At 48.9% G+C, this 24,283-nt stretch overlaps 1 protein-coding gene across 2 annotated transcripts in view; it reads left to right on the top strand.

Moving 5' to 3' along the window:
- Positions 1 to 12,573: 12,573 nt before the first annotated feature.
- LOC132019708 (keratin, type II cytoskeletal 5) overlaps positions 12,574 to 24,283 on the top strand; it is a 32,977-nt gene continuing 21,267 nt past the window's right edge. The window contains exons 1-9 of one of the 2 annotated variants that reach the window (XM_059403185.1): positions 12,574 to 13,198; positions 13,747 to 13,961; positions 14,742 to 14,802; positions 14,912 to 15,007; positions 15,557 to 15,721; positions 16,398 to 16,523; positions 16,824 to 17,044; positions 17,809 to 17,843; positions 18,296 to 18,906. In XM_059403185.1, the coding sequence (XP_059259168.1) occupies positions 12,641 to 13,198; positions 13,747 to 13,961; positions 14,742 to 14,802; positions 14,912 to 15,007; positions 15,557 to 15,721; positions 16,398 to 16,523; positions 16,824 to 17,044; positions 17,809 to 17,843; positions 18,296 to 18,582 (1,764 nt within the window). In that variant the 5' untranslated portion in view covers positions 12,574 to 12,640 and the 3' untranslated portion in view covers positions 18,583 to 18,906. Of the gene's footprint in view, positions 13,199 to 13,746; positions 13,962 to 14,741; positions 14,803 to 14,911; positions 15,008 to 15,556; positions 15,722 to 16,397; positions 16,524 to 16,823; positions 17,045 to 17,808; positions 17,844 to 18,295; positions 18,907 to 24,283 lie in introns of those variants that run through there. The other variant, XM_059403186.1, reaches the window with a different exon arrangement.

The following is a 24,283-nucleotide window of genomic DNA, read 5'->3' as shown; positions in this document are numbered from 1 at the left end:
GTGCTAGAGATTGGGCAGAGGGAATTTCTGTTTCCCTCTTGTTTCTGCCCCAGGCCTTAGTTCTGTTTTCAGAAGCCAGGTCTGAGACACTGGTATTGGGAGAGGTGTACTATGAAGCTGGGGACTCTGGGACCAAAGATACGGGTGTGAGAGAGCAAAGGGTGAGGCTGGAGCCAGTCCTGCAAACTGGGCAGGACTGCCAGATATGCTCAAGGACATGCAAGGGCCCGAGTGCCACACGGTCAAGGTCATCTTTAGGGGATGGCCAATGTGGCCATGGTAATGTCCCCTGGTGGTGCGGGAGGGGGCAAATGCTTCCAAAGGAGAAGCTTTTTAGGAATTTCTCTTGGGTCCTGCTTGGGGTCAGTGACAGTGGCTCTCGGTATCTCTAGGTAAGCACCACCTATCCCAGGTGGGTAGGGCCAGGTGCCAAAGCCGTCCTCTCTCCCCAAAACACACCAGGGCTGAATCGGCCACAGCCCCAGTTGTTTTGACTGCCCTGTCAGAAGCTGCTGCTTGCTACATTCACCTTCTCGCCCTCTAAGGACTGTAATTTGGCGCTTTCTAAGTGCTCGTTTGTGGTTTCCAGACACTCGATGGTATAATTACAGAAATGGACTTGCCACCTCCCTGACTCTGGGTCAGGTGTACCTGTTGGCCCAAGGTTTGCAGCTGAACATTCTGAGGACAGAAAGCAGCCCAGGTATTGCCTCCTGCCCCTGCCCTAAGTGCCACAGGGCACTCACCTGGTGGGAGAGGAGGCCTGAGAACAGAGAGCAAGACCTGGACTTGTGGTGGAGAATAGATGCAGGGAGCCAGGAAATAGAGTGGATGGTCTAGTCCTATTTTGGAGAGCCCCAGGAGGAACCTGGAGGCATGTTAGCAAGGAGTCGGGGCAGATGCCTGAGGATGGGGCTGAGATGAGCAGGAGGGACCCTGGAACCCAGATCCCTCTCTGCAGACAGGTGAAAGGCTGCTTCCCAAAGCACAGATGCCAGCTTGTGCTGGCACACGAAATCAGCCCAGGCTCTGCCATCGCCTGTTTTATAGTCCTGACATTATTTTGAGGTGTATTAGGAAAGATGTCATTCAATAGTTTAAAAATTTTTTTTATAAATTAATTTATTTATTTTCAGAAAAACAGTATTCATTATTTTTTCACCACACCCAGTGCTCCATGCAATCCGTGCCCTCCATAATGCCCACCACCATGTACCCCAACCTCCCACCCCACCCCGCCACTTCAAACCCCTCAGATTGTTTTTCGGAATGGAGTTGGGAGAAATTGGAAGGGGAGGTGAACCAATAGTTTAAAAATTTGCCTTAAAAGTAAATATATTGAGTAAACTTGCAGGCTCATCTAAAGCAAAAATATTTAAGAAAATTACAGTCCAAGTGGTTTGTAGATACGGGCAAAATCCCACGTGGCACCTGAATGGCTGTAGATGGGGAAATATTGGAGGAGACATGTACATGTTAGAGAGGGGCAAACAGGCACAGTCGGCAGAGGCCAGCTATCCCAGCACAGCTCTGGGTTGGCTGCCAGGGTGGGGCCAGCTCCTGAGGGCTGTGAGAAGCTCAGGGCTGGGCAAGCTGCCACGGTGTAGACAGCTTGGGATAGAACCACATTTTTCTCCTCGGGAATAAGTGTCCTCCAAGTCAGAGAGGGGATAGAGACTCAGAAATGTCCCCAAATACAGAAACATTTGGCAAAGGGAAAGAGAAATTTGAGCCTCATCTGTGTCTCTCTATTGAGCAGAACCACAACCAAGAAGTATATGTTGGGGGGAGGTGACTTCAACATGCAGTGAGGAAGGACTTTCTTCTAAAGGGAACTGTCTGAAAATGGGCCCTGGGCCAGGGAAGAGTGGTCCTCTCACTGGCCTCCAGTAGGGTTGGGGAAGGGCATCTCCTCCCCTCGGGTTCCTCCTAGCAAGTCCAGTGTGACTCTCCAATGAGGCAAAGTGGGAGGGACATGACCACCACGCTCTCAGTGGCAGCTGAGAAGAGGCTCATGGCCAGTTGAGGCCAACTTTGATTGTTGGGAATGGAATGAATGAGAACAGGGAGAGTGAGACTCTGTGGAACCTGACAGAATGTGCTTCTTGCCTCAGCTCTCAGGAGATGTTCGGATGGAGGCCCTGCCTCAGACATCTCGAGATTCTGGTCCACGGAAAACAACCACAGCCTGGAGCTGAGCGTGTCAGAATGAAGAACGTGGCCAACCTGTTGCCCAGCCTGAGGCCCAGCTTGAATCCCCGTACGACACTGAGGCAGGTAATTGTCGGTGCTGGAGGCCTTTGGAGGTGTCTGCCCAACTGACTCATGAGGTGGGGCCCAATTTGGCAATCTGAACCCTGTGTTTGGGTGTTAGGACAGCAATGCTGCCTGGGTTTCCTCAGGGAGCAAAACTAAGACATCACTTACTCTACTCTTTCTACTTCCATCTGGGGCTATCCTTCAACAGTGGAAGAGCCATGAGCCAGCCATGCTCATTTCCCTGGAGGAATGTGGAGAGGACCAGGATATGGGAGTTCTCATGAGGGTGCAAGGTGACAGGGAGGGCAGAATTAGCAAGGAATCCAGAGCTATTTTCATATTAGGCATGCCCCATTCTTCTCAAGGAGTAGAACTTCAGTCAAGATCCCAATACAGGGGTGCCTGGGTGGCTCGGTGGGTTAAAGCCTCTGCCTTCGTCTCGGGTCATGGTCCCAGGGTCCTGGGATCGAGCCCCGCATCGGCTCTCTGCTCAGCGGGGAGCCTGCTTTCCCCTCTTTCTCTGCCTGCTTCTCTGCCTACTTGTGATCTCTCTCTCTCTCTGTGTCAAATAAATAAATAAAATCTTAAAAAAAAAAATCCCAATACAAAGAAAAGGCAGTCTCTGTTTTGGCCAACCAAGAAAACTGGGGCTTTGGGAGGATGAACAAAGCCCATTATGTTTGGGGTAAGCCCTCTGGGGATGTCTGGGAAAGGGTGGGGCCATTTCCACTGCCTCCTTCACAAGGAACCGGACCACTGGGAAATGTCAGTGTTTGTTATGAGGCCAAATTCCTCAGGGAGATACCAGGTGTGGTGTCATTTTCCAGGAAAGACACATTCTTCACCAACTGTCTGAGACTTCCCTACAAATTGGCCTCTTGCCTTTCTTGGTCACACCAGCATTGAAGACTTATAGCTAGTGACAGGGGGAGAACCCAAGGTGGACAAAAACAGGAATGAGCAAAGTCAAGTGCCCAGGAAATGAGGCCACTGAGCTGTCAAGACCATTCCCCTCCAGACAACCAGGATGAAGCCTGGCACAGTGGAGTGATCTTTACCAAGCAGCCTGGGCCCCGCCCAAGAGGCCAGACTGCAGGATGGAGCAGATGTGAACTTGAAGGCTCAAGATATCAAATAGTAACCAAGGGATGGGTCTAATTCCAGCCCAGGTTCTTCCTATCCTCCACCAACAAGTGAGCACCTGTGACTGTCAGTTTGTGCCAGGCATTGCTCCTGCTGCACCTTGGGGGCAAGGCAATGTGGAGGGGTCAAAAGGGAAAGGTCAGTACTGAGGAAGATGGACTCAGGGACCCATCTGGAGTGACCTCTCCAACTGAAATCAGTGAACAAAAACTCAGAGTGTATATAGTCCCTGGGTCAGAAAAACATGTATCTGGCAGAGGAACTACAGGGGATGGTGCTGTTCTATGGACCTAGTCCAGTGCCTGGTGGCACAACATGGGAAATGGGCAAGTAAATGAGACCTAAGGTGGTCGTCTGCTGTGAGCAGCTTTTGCAAGAAGGCTGTGAGAAGAGGAACTGGAAGGGAGGTGGGGCAGGACTGGGTGGAAGAGGCAGGGGTGAGGTCTTGAGATTGGGAGAGGGTTAACTGGGTGTGGTGTGGAGGATAAAGAGTAGGTTCTTTGACCAAAGCAGAATCTGGATAGAGACAGTGTATTTGTATCCTACTGTTGCAGTAACAATCAGAAACTCAGTGATGGAAACAACATAAACTTATTATCTCATAGCTGCAGAAGTCAGAGTCAGAAAGGGCTATCTGCTGGGCTAAAAGCAAGGTGTGGGCAGGGCTGTGTTTCTTCTGGAGGCTCTAGGGGAGAATTCATTTTCTTGCCTTTTGCAGCTTCTAGAGGTCACCCACCTGCCTTGGCTCACAGGTCCCTTTGTCCCTTCTTCAACAATGGCCATAGTGGTCTTCTGGTTTGACGTCACTCTGACCTCCCCTCTGCCTCCTTCCTCCACATTTAAGGACCCTTGGGATTATGTTGGATCCACCTAGATAATCTAGGGTAACTATCCTAATTTTAAGGGTAACTGATTAACAACCTTAATTTTTTCTGCAGCCTAAATTTCCCTTTGCCAGGTAACATATCATTGTCCAGGTTGTGGGCATTAGGGCATGGACCTGTGCCTATACCAGATGGTAGTAGGGATGGTGAGGAAGGGGTATCCAGAGCAATGAGGAGGTTGAGTGTAAGGCCAGTAGGAAGCTACTGTGCATTCTCGAGCAAAGGAAGGCCATGCTTTACCAAGTAACCGGGGGATAACTTCAATTCTCAGGGTTAATGTGAGATCATTTTCCAGACTCAGAACAATGAAGCCATGTTATGTCTGAGGTCTTGCAGACCATAACACGTTATTGTTCTCTGCTGAGGGCAATGTGCCAACCTGCAGGAGGCCATGGCTGGTGCCAGAGTGAGGGGCCCCAGCCCTCGGGGATGCCTAGGTCAGCTGGGAGCTAGGGACTGCCTGAGAGGCTGGGTAGAAGGCTGGGAAATATTGATTGCCACCGAGTGTCTCCCTGGTCCTGAATGGTGAGACTGCCCTTTCTGAGGAGGTCTAGAAGGTGAGGAGGTCGATGGGTGGGACAGGCCCTAGAGGCAGACTCGAACCGGTTGGGGCTCCTGGGCCACTGAGGAGGGAAGTAAGGCATGGTGGGGGTGGGGGGGGGTCACTGTGAATGAAGCTTTTGTTCACTCCTTAACACATACTCTGTCTGGGAAGGCAGATGGGTAAATGGAGAACCAGGCCTCATAGATCCAGGGAGTCAGGAAGTCTCACCTTGCGGGGGCATCATGGTGTTGGTGGTCCTAAGGGTGCCTCCAGAATTTCTGCATGAGCAGGGCTTGGGGCTTAAGAACTGTGATCTGATTGGAAAGGGGCGATGGGACGACAGGGCTGGCTCAGAGCTGGTGGGCAGAGCAGTAAACCATTTTCGTTAAGGTGGTATGGTGATTTGAGGAGGCGTTGGTGTGTGGTCAAGTGGGCTGCTAATGGAGTTTACGGCTGTGCTGGGCTCCTTGGGGTCCCCTGGGTATCACCACTTGGATGCTGGTTGAGAGCATAGGCATTAGGAACAGCCAGACCTGAGGTCAAATCTCAAGTTTGCCACTTACTAGCTGATGACCTTACAGAAGACACAATTCCTTTCTGAGGTTCAGAAAACAGGGATAATAATGGCTTTACTGCCTATGGTAATGTGAGTAGTAAATAAGACAAGGTATGTTCAATCTTAGCACAATTTCAGGCACACAGTGAGGCTTCAATAGCCATTTATTTCAAAGAAGAGTGAGAGGAAATCAGGTCCAATGTCACCAAAAGAAATGAGGCTACATCTGAATAAGATGGGGTTCATTTATTTTCTAAGTAGTGTGGCCTAACTCAAGGAGTTAGTCTAATCCCTATGAGGTCACTTGGTAGCCCATCCACCCCCAAGAATCAAAAATGCCAAATAACCCTCAGGCTGGGTCACCCCTTCTTATCCACTTGTCTTCACGGCCTCTTTTCAACAAGAGTAAAAGTTCTGGGGGACACTATCCGGGTGTCTTGGCGTAGAGAGTTTCAAGGATGGGAAAGAGGAGCAATAGAGGGAAAGGCTGGAGGTCAAACCAAGACACTCGGTCACACATGTGGTCTTGGGAAAAGACACCTCTTGGCCATCCGGAATAGACAGCTACAGAGGCATCTGGGCCTTTGCCGTGCATCTGGTGCCAGGGATGTAGGGAGAGGAGTGGTAGTAGGTGATCCCCAAGCTTCCATCCCAGGGACACTGTATAGGATGGCCCCAGTCCTCTGGAGTCTTGCCCCAGAGTCCCAGCTGCCCTACCCCAGGTCCTAACAGTCCCAAGCGGGAAGAGTTCTCCCCAAGGACCACCCCTCTATCCCCACTCAAGGATGGACACTCCTCCTCACCAGGGCTGCTGCAAGATGCTGACACACACTCACGGCTGAGTGGCCCTCTGTGTTTGCTGCCCTCACAGGCTGCCTGGAGACCAGAGACGCTGCCGAGGTCCTCATCAGGTCAAGTCAGGGTCACCGACCAACAACCTGAGCATCAACAACAGTGAAGACAAGGGCTTTTGGTGTCACACTTGCCCATGTTCATGTCTAGGCTCTGGCACTTAACAGCTACTTATGTTCTCTGGGCCTCAATTTCCTCATTTGTAAAATAAGGATAATAACTGGCTCACCTCATGATGTTGTAAAGATTAAATGAGTTACACTATCGAGACCCGGGCCTGGCTCTCAGCCGGTGCTAAGTGTGCCTATGGTTACTGTCTTCTGTCATACCACAGAACACATCCTGAGCATGATCCATCCCATGTTCTGAGTGGTTTGGGATCATGGACAAGTCCAGGGTCAGAAAGGCACCCCAACTAGCCATTGTCAGGCACCCATTTGGAACAGACTGCCTGAGAAGCCTCTGGGTCTCTGTCTCATGTTTTGTGGCAGAGAAGCCAAGACAGAGGAAGAGTCAGAGAGAGACACAGAAAGACAGAGACAGATGGAGAGACAGAGACAACACTCAGGGTAACTGCCCCTCTTAGCATGAAAGGCAGGGAGAAGGTGGGCCCAGGGGTAGGGGTGTGAATGGATCCACCTGGCTGGCTGGACGGCCATGGGAATCCAGGGATTGGGTGGGATGAGGGACAACAGGAGCCCTTGAAAATGACTCCAGAGGATATGGATTTGAGTAGACAGCTAGCTGAGTGCACAATGTGGTCTGGACATAGGTGAACAGTGTGTGATTCTCACTCCTTCCATCAGTGGGAGGAGGGATGGGAGAAGGGCAGGAGCAAAGGGGTTTCCAGTACTTGTTCCTCATCATCTCTGGCACCAGCCCCTGGAGGGACCAGGCCTGGCAGGGGCAGATGATTTCAGGAGAAAGGGCCTTGGTGCTGACATTGGCTCAGAGGCCAGTCTCCACCCAGCCCTTGCACGACTGAACACAGGCAGCAGATAGGGGTCACCAACCTGGGCCTGGCAAGGAGATCGGGGGACCCAATCCTGTCCTCAGACCTTGTGTCTACCCCACAGGCCCGTCCTGTTCACTGTTGCACTCCCACGGTGGTGGCTCACTGCATGGAACCCCCGCCAACAGCTCAAAACACTCGTGTTAAATGAAGAAATGATGAAATAATTGGTACAAGTGTTTTTGCAGTTGCCTTGGACACTGTGTCTCTCTTGGAAAAGGCTGACCCGTTTCCATGGGCCCTTGACAGTGCTTGTCAGTCCCAGTGGCCAGTGAGCGAAGCCAGCAGTTTATGCCTATACGGTGTTAGGACAGGATCTGGGAGCGCGCGCGGAGGGTGCAGCTGGGCTCAGAAGGTGTTGGTGTGCCTCCAGGACTGTCTCAACGCCCAGTGTATTTCCTGAGCCAGCCCCGCGTCTTCTCTCTGCTTCCCCTACACCATTTTCTGTACTGGCTCACCCCAGGTGATTATAGCTCTTGCAGAGCTGGCAGTGGCGGGGGTGGGGGGGTGGCCAATGGAAACCAGTCTGTCTCTGTCCCCAGGCCTTGCTCTAGGGCAGGACTAGGAGGCAGTGCACCTAGCAGAGGCTCCGTTGGAGAGGACAGCTCTAGCCTCTGCCTCCGCCTTCCCTTCCTTAGTTGTGGCTGCTGTGATGGGAGGAGGAAGGATCAGGGAGGAAAAGAATGTGCAGGTTAGGGATGCAAGTGGGGCTCCTTGCCTCTTCTGACCCCATCAGATAGAAGCCTGGGATCAGTGAGTAGTGTCCCTGCCTCTCCTTCGTAGAGAAAGTACTGTGAGTTTGCAGAGTTCCAGGCACACTCATACCCACGTGTGAGGACAAAAGCGAATGCCAAGAAAGTGGTAAAAAGCCCTTCTTTGTTTCTTCACCATTTTAGATGTACAAATGCGGAGTTTGTAGGACAGTGCCTTGCAAATGGTGAGGACTCTGTGTTTATTAAAAAAATAAAACCACCCTCCATGAGAAAACCAAACACAGAGGGTTTTGCTGTATATCCTTTTTTAAGTCCCTCTGACTAATTAAAGTATTTGTTGATTTCCAGTCCATAGTTTCAATCAACCCAGGGGGATTTTCAAAGGCTTTGGTATGTCATTGGCAAAATACCCTTCAAATGAGGAATGAGCATTCCCCAGACTTGCAGAGGCCTGTCAGAGGGCAGCTCAGCATTCTGTCCCACAAGCGCCAATCGCCTGCTCAGTGTGAGGGGGAAGGGCAAGGCTGCTCCCAGGGCCCCCTGAATGTTTGCCCCACCCTTCCTGCCAACCCCAGCCAGCTCAAAATTACAACTCCAACTTGCACGGCCCCTTTCCTTCTGCATCTGCAAACCGTGCTTCCTCCCAGTGTGATGGGGGAAACGGCAGTGCAAGGCCAGGCTATGTGTCCGGGGTCCCAACAGTGCAAGGGCTCCCTGTGGACCTAGACATAGCCCAGAGTAGGCCCACAAACTTCCCTACCTAAACTGTAGCCCACAGCTTGTGTGAAGCCCTTGTGCCAGAAAAGTCAGCTCCAAGGGCCCATTTATGACCATGACCCAAGTAACAGCAACAGGACACCACCTCTGAAAACCACCCACGCCAAGGCAAAGTGGTTGCTTTGCTTGGGGACATTTGCCTTCCTAGCCAGGTCTGTTTCCAGTTGGGGGTTTGACAGTCGCAGAGAGGTAGGGAGGCCCTCTCAGCAGCATGGGGAGCCCCAGCACACATGGCCACAGGAGGGTGGGCTGGTGTCACCAGCTCCCCAGTCTGCAGAGGGGCTGGGTTCCTCGATGGCCCTGCAGTCCCGAGAATCTAGCCGAGATCAAAGCCGGGACCCAGAGTTGAGGTGGGGGGCAGGATGCCACTGACTCTGGGTGGAGGTAGGAAAAATCTTCCTTCGGTTCTTCCCCGAGGCAGGGCTGTGTGAGGAGGCGCCAGGGCTGGCACACGGTCCCTCTGCCCTTGCCCATCCTGCTGAATCTGGCTCTGTACTCCCAGATGGGGCTGCCAGCCGCTGCCCAGTGAATAGGGTGATTCATGCTCTGACTATTGCTCCCCACTTTTTGTGCTGAACACGCATGGGATAGAAAGCCTGCAAAGGCGAGGACGCTACCACTTTTTTCCTCTCTCAGAGGGGTACGGAAGGGCTGGGGCAGGGCATAGGGGCAGCTAGGGAGCTCAGGTGCTGAGCGCTCACAGGGCCAGAGGTGGTAGAAGGAGAATAGAGTGAAGGGCAAAGGACGAAGAGTCATAAGCTCTGCCGTCAGAGGGGGCCCAGACGAAAGCGGACCAGGGCCCACCTTCTGGACATGGACCCAGGGAAGGAAGCCAATGGATGGGACTCAGAGACACAGCATGGGGCTAGGGAGAGCCTCACAGCAAGATCTGGGGAAGGAATGGAGGGAAATGCCTTATGTCTGCCAGGTCAATTCAACAAACGTTTGCTGAGCACCTTCAGTGTGTCCGGCTGGGCTGAACGTGTGGTGGTAATGTGAAGGGGAGCCAGCTGTGTTTCCTAACCTTGGGGCATGTCCTATTCAGTGAGACCCAGAGGCTGTGTGCAAAACCATCTTCTGTTTACCTGTGGGGTCTACTCCTCACATTTCCTGAGAGGCTTAAAGATTGCAATGGGGCTCCGAGGAGGGAACCTTGGGCTGGAATTGCAGGATGAGTCCAATCCCTGCCCATGGACACCTGGATTTATCCTTCTCACTGCCTGCTCTCTGAGGGAGGTTAGGTGTCCTGCCCCCTCTGTGGGCAGACCCACAGCGCCAGCCACTACAGCTTACTTAGCACTGTGCTCGTCTTTGCTGATGGGAAAGGCTAGGCAACGTGTGCTGCCATGACTTGGTCACTCCCTCCGTGGGTGCCCGGCAGAGCAGCTCAGTGAGCTCGCTGTAATCCCTCCCTTCCTGCCACAGTGCCAATGCCGGGCTGGGGTGGGACTCTCCCACACTGCGGTGTTACCAGTGCCTGGCTCCCCACCCCCGATATTTATAGCTGTCCAGGTCTGGCACTGCAGGAGGGACCACCTTACCTGCTGGGAGGAGGGTTCCCACAAAACTCGGACTGAAAAGTGCCGCCTCCCCCCCCTACCCCAAGTCAGGCACCTAAACACTCCCTGCCACAGTTACTCGCCACCCACACACCCTTGGTCCCTGGCATCTGAGCTTGGCACACTCTAGAGATTCTCAGACTGGCCAGAATGCATTCCTGTTCCACTGAGTCCTTCTCTTTCCTCTACACAGCTGGGAGGAGGAGGGATGGAGGAAAGAGAATGTCCCAGTGTCTTGGGAGGGGTGGGGCTTCCCCGAGGGCAGCGGACTGAACCCAGGGCCTGTGCTGGGGTGCAGGGTGCATAGCCTGATGGTGATCTTCCAGTGGAGAGGGAGAACCATGCTAGGAGATCCTGCTTTCAGCTTGGATCTGGTCTCTCAGACCAGATGACCCTGTCAGGGTCCCTAAACACTCACATTGGTCCCCCAAGAAGGAACAAAGTGGGAAATTGGCAAACTCAGTAAAATTAATCTCCGAGAGCTTCAGGAATTCTCCAGGTGGCAAGGCAACCCAGACCTCATTGCCCAAGACCTGGGAGGTGAGCTCTGGCTATCGGTCTGTCTGTCTGGATTTACCTGTCCACTGCTTGCTCATCACAGCCCTCTGGTGAACAAGCACATCTTAGCTGATCCCCGGTAGCCTAGAGTCATTTTCCCACAGCTGTGGCTTCCCAGGAGCCAACCACAAGCCTGACTAGAGATTCTCCAGTTTGGGCTGGGTTCTCATTCCTTTACTCTTGAGAATGTACTTCCTCGGCCCCAAGGCTCTCGATCCATCCCCTACTTCCCCAGGAGCCCCCTGGACCTGTCCCAGCTCCTAATGGCCCAGTGCTGTGTGGACTTAGAGTCCTGTTTCTGTATTAGGGAGGCCGAGAGGTGGCCTCACTCATGTCTACAGCTAAAAGGGCCACGTGCTTTAAGACAGACACATGCTCAAACCTAAGCACCACGTGGTGCCCACCGGGACCAGCACAGCAGAGGGGACTAGCAGGAGTCCTCCCTAAAGCAGCTGTGTCAGACTGTGATGCCGACGGCCCGGTCCCCCAAGTTGGCTCCACGGGGCCTAACTGGCAGGATAATCCACAGTCTCAGAATTCCACTTCCCATGCCCCCAGCCCTCAAGGAAACTCTGGGCTGGCGCTCAGAGAGAGTATAGCCATCCCCGCTGCTCGCAACGGGGTGGTTCTCCGTTATAACAGGCCGGCGGATTCTCAACATGTTCCTGATGAGATTAGGAGCTCCTGCAGGTATGTGTTTGTGGCAGCCTTTAGCCTGTATCAACAGATACGATGACTCATTTCTTCCCTAGTGGAATAACTGAGGGCTTGCTGGAACACACCTGGGGGGCTGGGGGTGTGGGCAGAACAGCTCCCTCTGAAGAGAGACATAACTGCCAGGCTGAGTCTAAGGACCTTTTATGAGGGCTTGCATGGGGACCCCGGGTTTGCTAAGGCCCCGCGGGGTCCTGGAGAGGCTGAAGAGCAAGGGGAGAGGTCAAAGCCACGGAAAATACTGAATCAGGAGGAGATGTGGAGGGATTGGCCTGGCCCTGTAGACCTATAGACCTGGGACTGAGAATGTCCCACATTCTCTGTTTCTGGAGCTTGTGGCTTAGGGAGATTTCCTGGCCCAAATCCTGCCAGAGAATCTGCCGAGTGGGCTCTGGGATGATAACTTCACCTCCCCCTAGGAAAGGGAATTCTGCAGTAAAGGACAGAAGTCTACTCTCCCCTCTAGCACATAGCTGAGATGTCAGGTCACATTGCCTTTCCAAGTGCCAAGGTCCCTGCAACAACCCTCTGCCTAAAAGAGTAAAAAGAGCAGATCTCTCGCAGTGGGAGACTCTCTTGGCCTCCAATTCATGGACAGTATGCCCCATGTTGAGATGGCTGACGATATCCCCAGTCCTGTAAGGAGCCTTCCGGACATTGGCCAAATGTACCCTGCCTTTCTAGTGTCCTTCTTGGGTGCTTGCAGCCCCAGGCCCCCATGGTGGAGAAAGACTGGCTGGCAACATCGCCAACTTTCTGCCAAGACATCAGCGCTGCAAGGCAAGGTTATTCCTAACTGAGCACAGCCTGCCAGGAAGCAAGCGTTTGCTCCCCGTACCACTGTGCAGGTGTGCCGGTGAGCTCACAGCTGCCCCCTGGGCATGCCCAGCCCACTTAATCATTCACAGCTCGACAGCTCTCCCGCCCAACCCAGTTCTAGAGAATAAAAAGGGGGGATTGCAGTTCTTGGGTAACAGAGCCACTTTCTGCATCCTGCTGAGCTCTGTTCTCTTTAGCACTTCCCAACCCCAAGTTCCCGGTACTCTTGCTCCACCAGGAACGAGCCATCATGTCCCGCCAGTCAAGTGTATCCTTCCGGAGCGGAGGCAGCCGTAGCTTCAGCGCTGCCTCTGCCATTACCCCGTCTGTCTCCCGCACCAGCTTCACCTCTGTGTCCCGGTCCGGGGGTGGCGGTGGCGGCTTTGGCAGGGTCAGCCTGGGGGGTGCCTGTGGAGCTGGTGGCTATGGCAGCCGGAGCCTCTACAACCTGGGAGGCTCCAAGAGGATCTCCATCAGCACAAGTGGTGGCAGCTTCAGGAACCGATTTGGAGCAGGTGCTGGTGCTGGAGGTGGCTATGGCTTTGGAGGTGGAGCCGGGAGTGGATTTGGTTTTGGCGGTGGAGCTGGTGGAGGTTTTGGGCTTGGTGGCGGCGCTGGCTTTGGAGGCGGCTTTGGTGGTCCTGGCTTCCCTGTGTGCCCCCCTGGAGGCATCCAAGAGGTCACCGTCAACCAGAGCCTTCTGACTCCCCTCAACCTGCAAATCGACCCCACCATCCAGCGGGTGCGGACTGAGGAGCGGGAGCAGATCAAGACCCTCAACAACAAGTTTGCCTCGTTCATCGACAAGGTGAGTGGGATTGTTTGTGAAAAAACCACCATACGTGTGGAGTAAATGCCAAAGAAAGTGGGAAGACGGGAGATTTTCTGACTTTGTGCAAAGACCTCCATAGTTGGCGGTTACAGTTTTTTCTGTGTCCTGAATTTGTGGCCCATTTTCTTAGTTAGACTCTTCCTTGGCTGCTTAAGAGAGAGGGTCTTATTTCTTCCCCTTCTGAGATGACCTTATAAGGGCTTCTTGATGACTATAGGGCAAAGGGAAGAGTTCTATGCTCCCTATAACAGGGCTGATTGAACAAAAAGATAGATGAGCTCATCCGGCAGTAGCTTGAGAGTCTTTACAGCCGCCCAGCTGTGTCCAGTGCAGTCTGGGAGTCTTGTCTCCCATAGAGGAGTGAAGCCAAGCACCTCACTCTGGACCTCCACTCTTGCGGCCCAGGGTCTGGCACTGTACATGGAAGGAGTAGGGGACCAGCATGAAATGGGAGGGAAATTGGTGAACTGATCATCAAAACATGAAATTCAGGTTTCTCCACCTTCAAACCCTGCCCTCTCCAGGTGCGTTTCCTGGAGCAGCAGAATAAGGTCCTGGACACCAAGTGGACTCTGCTCCAGGAGCAGGGCACCAAGACCGTGAGGCAGAACCTGGAGCCCTTGTTTGAACAGTATATCAACAACCTCAGGAGACAGCTGGATAGCATCCTAGGGGAGAGGGGCCGCCTGGACTCGGAGCTGAGGAACATGCAGGACCTGGTAGAAGACTTCAAGAACAAGTGGGTTGCAGGGAGCAGAGATGGGGCGGGTGATATCCTCTTGACACCAGATGTACTTTATAAACACGCTGCCACTTATGCCTTCCCCACGGGCTAGATGCATGTATGTTTCATGGGTACCTGAAGCACTGGGGAAAAAAAATCCTGCCCATGTTTATAAAGTACCAGCCCCAAGCTCAGTCCTTTGGTACCACCAGCACTTAGCCACCAGTCAGAGCAAGAGGCTCAGTGCCCTTGGTACTGCCTGGTAAAATGAGCCATAATGTAATCCTTATTCTTTGGGGGCTTTTCTCCCCAGTATACCCAAAGTCCACAGCATGGGCGCTCTGATAGATTTTCCCCAAACCCAACTTAGTGACTCAAATAATTTCTTTAGTCCTTATGGAGCAGCAGCTGGGTTGATAGTTTTTTTTTTTTTTTTTTTTTTTTTTTTTTCACAAGGCTGTGAAAGTTGAAAAAAAGCACTAGGGAAATTGACTAGATATGGAGTTGGGGAGGAAATAACACAACTTCTTTATGGGAATATCCTTGAACCAACTGAATGATAGCAATAACGTAATGATGATCTGGTAAGCAGTCGCAGAAAAACTGATGTCCCTATAGGTGAGGACCATGCTGAGGGGCTCATACAACCAGCACTCTCTCCCTCTCTGGCTGTATGGTGTGAGAAGATCCTTCTGAGCATGAAGGCAGGCTGACAGTGGTCTTCATGCAACAAAAACCCCACCCCCACCTGTCCCTCATTCTCTGATCAGCAATTCCCATCCTTTTTACCATCAGGTATGAAGATGAAATCAACAAGCGTACCACTGCTGAGAATGAGTTTGTGATGCTGAAGAAGGTGCGTGGGTAGAAGACAGTCCACAGCCCAAGGCTATGCTGTCTTAAGGGGTCATTCATTTAAGGCAGGGTAAAATCGGGTGCAGTGCCAACAATCCCTGTTTCTCTAGGATGTGGATGCCGCCTACATGAACAAGGTGGAGCTAGAGGCCAAGGTTGATGCTCTGATGGATGAGATCAACTTCATGAAGATGTTCTTTGAGGCGGTAAGAAATGCCTCCTATTTGGGACCTAGAGACATGGGACGTCACCAGGAATTAGGGGCTCCAGGATTGACTTCAGTGTCTCTCCTTCCCCTTTGGTACTACTCACACTTTATTACTTATGAAGCCAACAGTTCAAAAAAAGAAAGTTAAATTTAAAGCAAAAGATGTCTTCAGCAGTCATTGTGCAGAGTGAGGTTTGAAGTGCATTACTAAAGGCACGGCTTTCCTGGCCACCTCTCCTTTTTGGAGTGGCATCCCTTCTCTGTTTTCACCTAGCATGCAATCCATGCAACTAGATTATTCTAAAAATATGTTATGGTCCAAGAAGATGAGAGTCTGAGAGGTTACATGAGAGGGGTTTCTTGGAAACTCAAAGTTGTTTAAGTTTTTTTAAAAAACTAGGTTGAGTCATAATCTGGATTGTTTACTGACTTATCTTAATTTTTGATGTAGGTGGTTATTATTTCTTTTCTCACGTTGACATACCACAATGAGTGGAAGATTTGAGTGGACCCAACATTAAATGACTGACTTCAAATATCCCCACAGGAGTTGTCCCAGATGCAGACGCATGTCTCAGACACATCTGTGGTCCTGTCCATGGACAACAACCGTTCCCTGGACCTGGACAGCATCATCTCTGAGGTCAAAGCCCAGTATGAGGAGATCGCCAACCGCAGCCGGACAGAAGCTGAATCCTGGTACCAGACCAAGGTGAGTGCTGTGGCAAATGCATCCTGAGTGAAGGATGGACACGTGTCTAGGATTCCAGGCCATTGACAAAATGTTAAGGATAGGGCTCCTGAAACCTGCTGAGTGAGGCCTTGTGGGGTGACTTACGGGAATAGTCATGCATGACATTTGCCACATAAATTTAAGAACCTGAGGAAGTGGTGATACAACATGGAGGCTTAAGTGGGTAGAAGAAGAATAAATGAAACAAGATGGGATTGGGAGGGAGACAAACCATAAGTGACTCTTAATCTCACAAAACAAACTGAGGGTTGCCGGGGGGAGGGGGTTTGGGAGAAGGGGGTGGGATTATGGACATTGGGGAGGGTATGTGATTTGGTGAGTGCTGTGAAGTGTGTAAACCTGGTGATTCACAGACCTGTACCCCTGGGGATAAAAATATATGTTTATAAAAAATAAAAAATTAAAAAAAAAAAAAGAATCTCATTCTGAATCCCACACCTCTGTCTCCATGAAAGCAAAGGCACTAAGGGGAAAAGTGTCTAAGACCAGGACCACCTGGACAAAGCTGAAACCAGCCACAGCCCTCAGATAAGGATACAACTTGCCACTTCTTGGTAGCTCCTGCTTGTGAGTGTTGATAAATTGTTTCCATTCTTAAACAAATGGGGTCTTTCCTCTTTTCTGGTGGCTTCAGTATGAAGAGCTGCAACAGACAGCAGGCCGGCATGGGGATGATCTCCGCAACACCAAGCAAGAGATCTCTGAGATGAACCGGATGATCCAGAGGCTGAGAGCTGAGATCGACAATGTCAAGAAGCAGGTAGGGAGAGGTTGCAAGAAGGCAAGGAAGGGACCTGAGCTCTGAAAATGAGACCCATTTGTTTTATTTTACTTTTTATAAACACACACACATGCGCATGCACACACGCGCATGCGCGCGCGCACACACACACACACACACACACCCCAGAGCTGGAACAAGTACCAGCATTTCAATGTTCCACCATGACCAAAGTTCCACAGGAAAAATGTGCTGCCTTCTCCCTGGGATCCCAGAAAGAGACACTTCAGGCTTAGGTCAGCTACTAAAGGGTTCCCACTCACTTCTTTCCCTCTGTAGTGTGCCAATCTGCAGAATGCCATTGCTGATGCTGAGCAACGCGGGGAGCTGGCCCTCAAGGATGCCAAGAACAAGCTGGCTGAGTTGGAGGATGCCCTGCAGAAGGCTAAGCAGGACATGGCCCGGCTGCTGAGGGAGTACCAGGAGCTGATGAACACCAAGCTGGCCCTGGACGTGGAGATCGCCACCTACAGGAAGCTGCTGGAGGGCGAGGAGTGCAGGTGGGCATCATGACTAACTTCACAAGCCCAGGATGGCCCCCCATTTGACAAAATGGAGCTTCTTCTCCACTACAGGGTATAAATCACACACACGAGTGAGCACTATCTTGTACATGATAATTGTTCTTCACTAATCCAGTTTCAATCTGACACCTAGGCAAACAGCTGACCTGGGGACCCCTGGTCACCCCAACTCACTTTTCTGACCCTGTTCCCACCACTAGGATTCTTTCTCACCCTGTTCCCACCACCAGATTCCTCTCCTTCAAACAACTCAACAAATGTCTTCCCCATTCTTCAAGTACCCCTTCCTTCAGGAAATCTTTCATGATCACTCCTACTGACTTAAATTCACTTGCCTTTGGATTCTCAAACTACTCTTTTTCTGCAATCTTCTGACACTACCCATTGCATCCTTCCTGTTAGAAATATTTCTGTCTATGCCAAATTCCCTCAAAGAATGTAAGCTCCTACCAGGCCAAAACTGCTCGATACATATGCATAGTTCCCATAACCTCTTACTCGTGTTTTCCTTATAATGGGTGGAGGAGAATGTGAATTACAATCTTCTTCCAATAACCTGTTTTCAGGTCAAACAGGCTGATACTCCTCTTCATTGGGAAGTCACTCTAAAGGGCTCTCTTTCTCTGATTTAAGCAGCTTTGGGGTATGCAGGCTTCTAGCTTGTAGGACAAGCTTTAACCATGACTACTACTGTCTTTTTGGGGAGTTTTTAACTCTTACTTTAATTTTTCCCGTTTTAGACTGAGTGGAGAAGGAGTTGGACCAGTCAACATCTGTAAGTAACTTTGGATAAACCTTAACAATGATGATTATATGTGGGTATTTGGTGACAACTCAGAATCCTATTGTTACAACATACCAGAAACTCCCATCTCAGTATATAGTTATTCAGTATATTAGAGAGAGGGACGTAGTGGAGGGAAAAGAGCACAAATTCAGACATGAACCAACATGGCTCATGTCTTATTTCTTAAAGCATAGACCCAGTATTCCATACATCCTGTACCCTCTCCCCTCACTGTCCTACCTCCTGAGGACCATCCCTTGCCTTCTATGCTCACCAGCCTCTGTTAGGGACCTTAACTAAATGGCATAGTCCTGAGCCACATTTGCTATTCTGTGAAAGAGGCCAGGTACAGTGCTAACACTAGTGGGATCAAATAATTTGGATGTGTATGATCAATCGAGCATGCTAGTCTCACCAAGTTCTCCCTCCTTTCTCTGCAGCTGTCATCACAAACAGCGTGTCCTCTGCCTATGGCGGCGGCAGTGGCTTTGGCGGTGGCCTAGGTGGAGGTCTTGGTGGTGGCCTTGGAGGAGGTGGCAGCGGAAGCTACTACTCCAGCAGCAGTGGAGGTGTCGGCATGGGCGGTGGGCTCAGTGTGGGGAGCTCTGGCTTCAGTGCAGGCAGTGGCCGAAGCCTGGGGATGGGCTTTGGCAGCGGTGGGGGCAGTAGCTCCAGTGTCAAGTTTGTCTCCACCACCTCCTCTTCCCGGAAGAGCTTCAAGAGCTAAGAGTCTGCTGCAAGTCACTGCCTCCCAAGTGCAGCAACCCAGCCTGTGGTGACTGCCTCTTCCAGGTGGCTGCCCAAGCCAAGTTTTCTTTTTCTGGAGTGTGGTCTAGACCATTGTATTGCAGAGCAACGTTCTTGGTTCCTGGCAGTATCTAATCCTCGGTCTCTAGTCTTCCATGTTGTGATTCTATGTTCTGCTTCAAATCAGCCTGTGGGTCTCTATAGCATGGTCCTTGATGAGAGAAGAATCTAAAGTTTTCTGGTGTCTAAACCTTCAGAACCGGGTCCCCATTCAAATCACAAATTTTATTTTGGTTCTGACTACCTCCAGAGTGTGTTCAATAAAATGCTTTTATAATATAAGCTGTTGTGAAGAATCAGTTTTTTTCAAGGTCTACAACCAGCCTAGAGACCCCATGAGGGTCAATTTGTCCAGATGTGATTGGTTCCTCTGATGATTCATGGGGAGAATAGAATGACCTTCAAGATCCAGTGGCCAACATGGGTGGTCCAGAGACTCCAAGAGGCATGAAAGAAAGTTCCTAAAACCTCTAGAATGAGGTAGTGTCTGGGGGGCATGAACGGTAATGTCCACTATATTGCAATTTGGACAGATTTTAGAGCTTTTGTTGAAGAGGATCCCCATTCAAGGTGGGCTGACTTATAAGTAATAGCTTAAATGGGCTTAAGTGAAATTTGTAAATAAGGAATATGTTACTTTCACAACTCAGAAAGGGCCTCAAATATGTTAGGCCTGTTCTAGTATTGTGGGTGCCAAGCAAGTCAGTAGCTGTTTCTTGACAGTGTCCAGGTGGCCTTCAGATTACCAGATAATTCCAGGTTTTTAACTGAGGTAGCAAGAATTTGAACTGTGTGTGGAGAAGTGACCTATCCTTCTTTGTGACCTTCTTTGTATTTGCATGTTCTGAATGAATGTATCCAATGAATCTCTTCCAAGGAGGATTCATCAGTGTAATATTATACCTGTGCTCCTGGAGAAAGTCCAGGCATTTAAGATCTTGCCTGCAAAGATTGTGTGCAATGGCAGGGTTATGGAGGCTTTCCCTGAACATCTGAGTTAAAGATGTATAGTGCCCCATCAGGGGTGAAAGCAAACTGTGGCTGAAAGGCTGTGGGAATGGGTACTGAACAGAATATTGTTAGCTAAATCCATAAAAGCAAAGTATTTACCAGTTGCTGATTGGGTAGAGTCAGCAATTTCATTAGTATTGGGTAGGGGCCTTAATGGATGTGACCATTAGATTAAGGCTGTGGTAATCCATTGTGAGATACCTTTATTCTTTCCACATTTGAAACCAAACCAAGTTGGTTGTTGATGGAGAAACAGTGAACATAATCCCCCTTCTCTACACAGATCCCATATAATGGGTTTTACTGTTTGAAGACCCTGTTCTAATTTACATTGGGACATATTAACTGTTTGTTTTTTTTTTAAAACTAGGGGAAGGTCTATGGAGTCCCATTTTTTCAAGCCAATGTGTAAGTGTTGAGGACTTGATTTAATTTTAGTTTGTTACTTATTGGTTTTAAGTGTGCATAACCACTGTGAGAGGTTTTAGCGTCCCTGAATGAAATTTAGGCAAATCAATAGCTCTGATAATTAAGGTGAGGCATATCTGCCTGTTCTCTATTTTGGGTTCAAAAACTCCCCCAAGATTATACGGGTACCTTGTTTAACTTTAGTGAGATCCCAAGCAGAAGTGTAATTTGACCTCTAGTATGAATTAAGACCATGAAGATTTTCCAGCTAGTGTATTTCAGATGTTAAAGTTAATTCGGAACCTATATGGTAGATGCACAAGCCAATTCATGCCTTTAAAAAAAATTTCTTGATGTATAAATTCTTTTAGTAAACTGAATTTCTAGTTGCATCAGATTGTGTTTCAGCTCTTTGTTTCCTCCTTGTTTCCAGATTTTTCTTTCAATCCTTTCTTTCTCATCTCTTTATCTCATTTTCTTCCTTTCTCTTTCTCTTTTTCTCTCTTCTTTCCTTCTTTCCTTTGTTCTTTCCCTTCCTCCCTCCCTTCCTTTATCCCTCCCATTCTCTCTTTTTTTCTTTGCTGTGTTTATTTGATATCCTTGGGGGAGAGAGGGATTATTCCCTACCTTGCTCAAATCTATGACTGTCTTCCTCCAGAGAACTTCAAATTGATATCATCAGGTTTTAGGGCTTCCTTCATGGAAATAGTTGAATTAACCCCTTAGTTGTGTTACAGCTGTACCATATGTGTGTTTCCCCTATAGCCCTGAAGGTGAGGACCTTTTTTGGCAACCAAGTAATGAGAAGCAGCAGCATCAAAGTCATTTTGCAGGGTCCTAGTAAACCACCTGCTTTTCATAGTGTAGCCTTAGCATGCCACATAGGAACTGCTCTTTCTCCACATAAGTGATCACCTGATGGGACAATATATTGCACAGATTATTGATCTTTCCTTTGAGCACTTCACAGGATGGAGACCAACATCTGCTTGAGACACACACTAATATTCACAGGGTAAGAGTCATTCTCATGATCTTAGCATCAGTCATTGTTTATGGGAGGATCGAGAAATACAATTCTATATAAGACATACAGACAGGTCTGGGCTGAGTGCATGGCCCAATGCCATTTTAAGGAGGGCCCCAGCCCCACACTCTTGTCTCTAAATGACAATTATTGACACTTCTGACATAAGTCAGTTAAGTCTGTAACAGATGTCTTGGTAGAACTCAGTAAATGTAGCATAAAAGAGTGTAGTTCAGAATGCAAGTTTGAGAGCATGCAGCAATACGACTCAAAGAACCTACTAGATAGAAAGCTGTAGCTCAAACTGAATGCTCACAAGTACACAGCAGAGCTACATTACAAAGCAAAGCAAGAAAAGAAAGACCTCAATGGTAACAGTCATCCTCGAGACAACCTGCTCACAGTACCAATCACTGTGGCCCCCCCTAAAAAGGCAAAATGGATCTCCACTCAAAATTTGGTTCAACTATTGAGACTGATGACAGTACACACACACACACACACACACACACACACACACACACACCCCAACATGGTATGAAAATACATCACTAATATAATAAGGCTTTCTGGGGAGAGAAGGGAAAGCCTCACAAGCTGATCAAAATGTGGCTTGGAAGAGCAGATAATGGAGATGGAGTGGGGTTTTTATGGTAACTAGGTGTGAGGCCAGGCTGAGGATTCCCACACATGGCTTGAAGCTCTCACTGATCAAAAAAAGGGAACACCCAGGCTTTCTTGTCTGTTTTCTCAGATTTGGGAAGAGGAGTAGAGGTAGTAATAGGGCTTAGAAGTTGTCAAATACCATTACAGTAAGGGTGGTTCTTGTGGAACATAAGGAATTACACAGAGGATGTTGGGAGATGGAGTGGAGAAGTGAGTTGGGGGGAAATGGAGGGGGCGACAAACCATGAGAGACTGTGGACTCTGAGAAACAAACTGAGGGTTTTGGAGGGGAGAGAAGTGGGGGGTTGGATGAGCCTGATGGTGGGTATTAAGGAGGGCAGATATTCTGTTTTTAAAGATTTTATTTATTTATTTGACATAGAGAGAGAGATCATAAGCGGGCAGAGAGGCAGGCAGAGAGAGAGGAGGAAGCAGGCTCCCTGCTGAGCAGAGAGCCCCATGCGGGGCTCAATCCCAGGACCTGAGATCATGACCTGAGCTGAAGGCAGAGGCCCTAACCCACTGAGCCACCCAGGTGCCCCAAGGAGGGCAGATATTTAATGGAGCACTGGGTGTGATGCATAAACAATGAATCTTGGAACACTGAAAAAATAAAATAAAGTTAAAAAAACCATGCACACAATTATGTAATACACAATGTTAACAGAATAAAAGGAGAGAAACCAAATGCTCTCCTTCCTCTCTCTCTCTCTCTCTCATACACACACACACACACACACCAGCAAATATCATACTGAATGATCATGCTAGTGCAATGAGGCACGACAAAGAAGTAAACATCTTAAGGATTAGAAAGAAAGAAAACAAGCTGCAGTTATTCACATATGACATGATTATGTATGTTGAAAATGAAAATATTCTCTATTAGAATTAATAAGTAAATTTATCAAAGTTAGTAGAAAATTAATATAAAAATCATTGGATTTCTATATACTAGCAAGAAACAATTAGAAAGTTAAGTTCTAACAGTAGCATCAAAAATGCCTCCATCAGAATAAATATTGTGAAAATGTCTATGCTACCTAAGCAATCTACACATTTAATGCAATTCCTATCAAAGTACCATCCATCTTTTTCAAAGAAATGGAACAAATAATTCTAAAATTTATATGGAACAAGAAAAGACCTCGAATAGCCAAAGGGATATTGAAAAAGAAAGCCAAAGTTGGTGGCATCACAATTCCGGACTTCAAGCTCTATTACAAAGCTGTCATCATCAAGACAGCATGGTACTGGCACAAAAACAGACACATAGATCAATGGAACAGAATAGAGAGCCCAGAAATAGACCCTCAACTCTATGGTCAACTAATCTTCGACAAAGCAGGAAAGAATGTCCAATGGAAAAAAGACAGCCTCTTCAATAAATGGTGCTGGGAAAATTGGACAGCCACATGCAGAAAAATGAAATTGGACCATTTCCTTACACCACAAACGAAAATAGACTCAAAATGGATGAAGGACCTCAATGTGTGAAAGGAATCCATCAAAATCCTTGAGGAGAACACAGGCAGCAACCTCTTTGACCTCAGCTGCAGCAACATCTTCCTAGGAACATCGCCAAAGGCAAGGGAAGCAAGGGCAAAAATGAATGATTGGGATTTCATCAAGATCAAAAGCTTTTGCACAGCAAAGGAAACAGTTAACAGAATCAAAAGACAACTGACAGAATGGGAGAAGATATTTGCAAACGACATATCAGATAAAGGACTAGTGTCCAAAATCTATAAAGAACTTAGCAAACTCAACACCCAAAGAACAAATAATCCAATCAAGAAATGGGCAGAGGACATGAACAGACATTTCTGCAAAGAAGACATCCAGATGGCAAACAGACACATGAAAAGTGCTCCATATCACTCGGTATCAGGGAAATACAAATCAAAACCACAATGAGATATCACCTCACACCAGTCAGAATGGCTAAAATCAACAAGTCAGGAAATGACAGATGCTGGCACGGATGCGGAAAGGGGAACCCTCCTACACTGTTGGTGGGAATGCAAGCTGGTGCAACCACTCTGGAAAACAGCATGGAGGTTCCTCAAAATGTTGAAAATAGAACTGTCCTATGACCCAGCAATTGCACTACTGGTTATTTACCCTAAAGATACAAACGTAGTGATCCAAAGGGGCACATGCACCCTAATGTTTATAGCAGCAATGTCCACAATAGCCAAACTATGGAAAGAACCTAGATGTCCATCAACAGATGAGTGGATAAAGAAGATGTGGTATATATACACAATGGAATACTATGCAGCCATCAAAAGAAATGAAATCTTGCCATTTGTGACAACATGGATGGAACTAGAGCGTATCATGCTTAGCGAAATAAGTCAAGCAGAGAAAGACAACTATCATATGATCTCCCTGATATGAGGAAGTGGTGATGCAACATGGGGGCTTAAGTGGGTAGGAGAAGAATCAATGAAACAAGATGGGATTGGGAGGGAGACAAACCATAAGTGACTTTTAATCTCACAAA

The sequence above is a fragment of the Mustela nigripes genome, chromosome 6, assembly GCF_022355385.1.
Source record: "Mustela nigripes isolate SB6536 chromosome 6, MUSNIG.SB6536, whole genome shotgun sequence".
In the NCBI taxonomy this organism is placed as follows: Eukaryota; Metazoa; Chordata; class Mammalia; order Carnivora; family Mustelidae; genus Mustela; species Mustela nigripes.
Note: the sequence above shows the minus strand (reverse complement) of the source record. Positions and strands in the feature narration are given on the sequence as shown.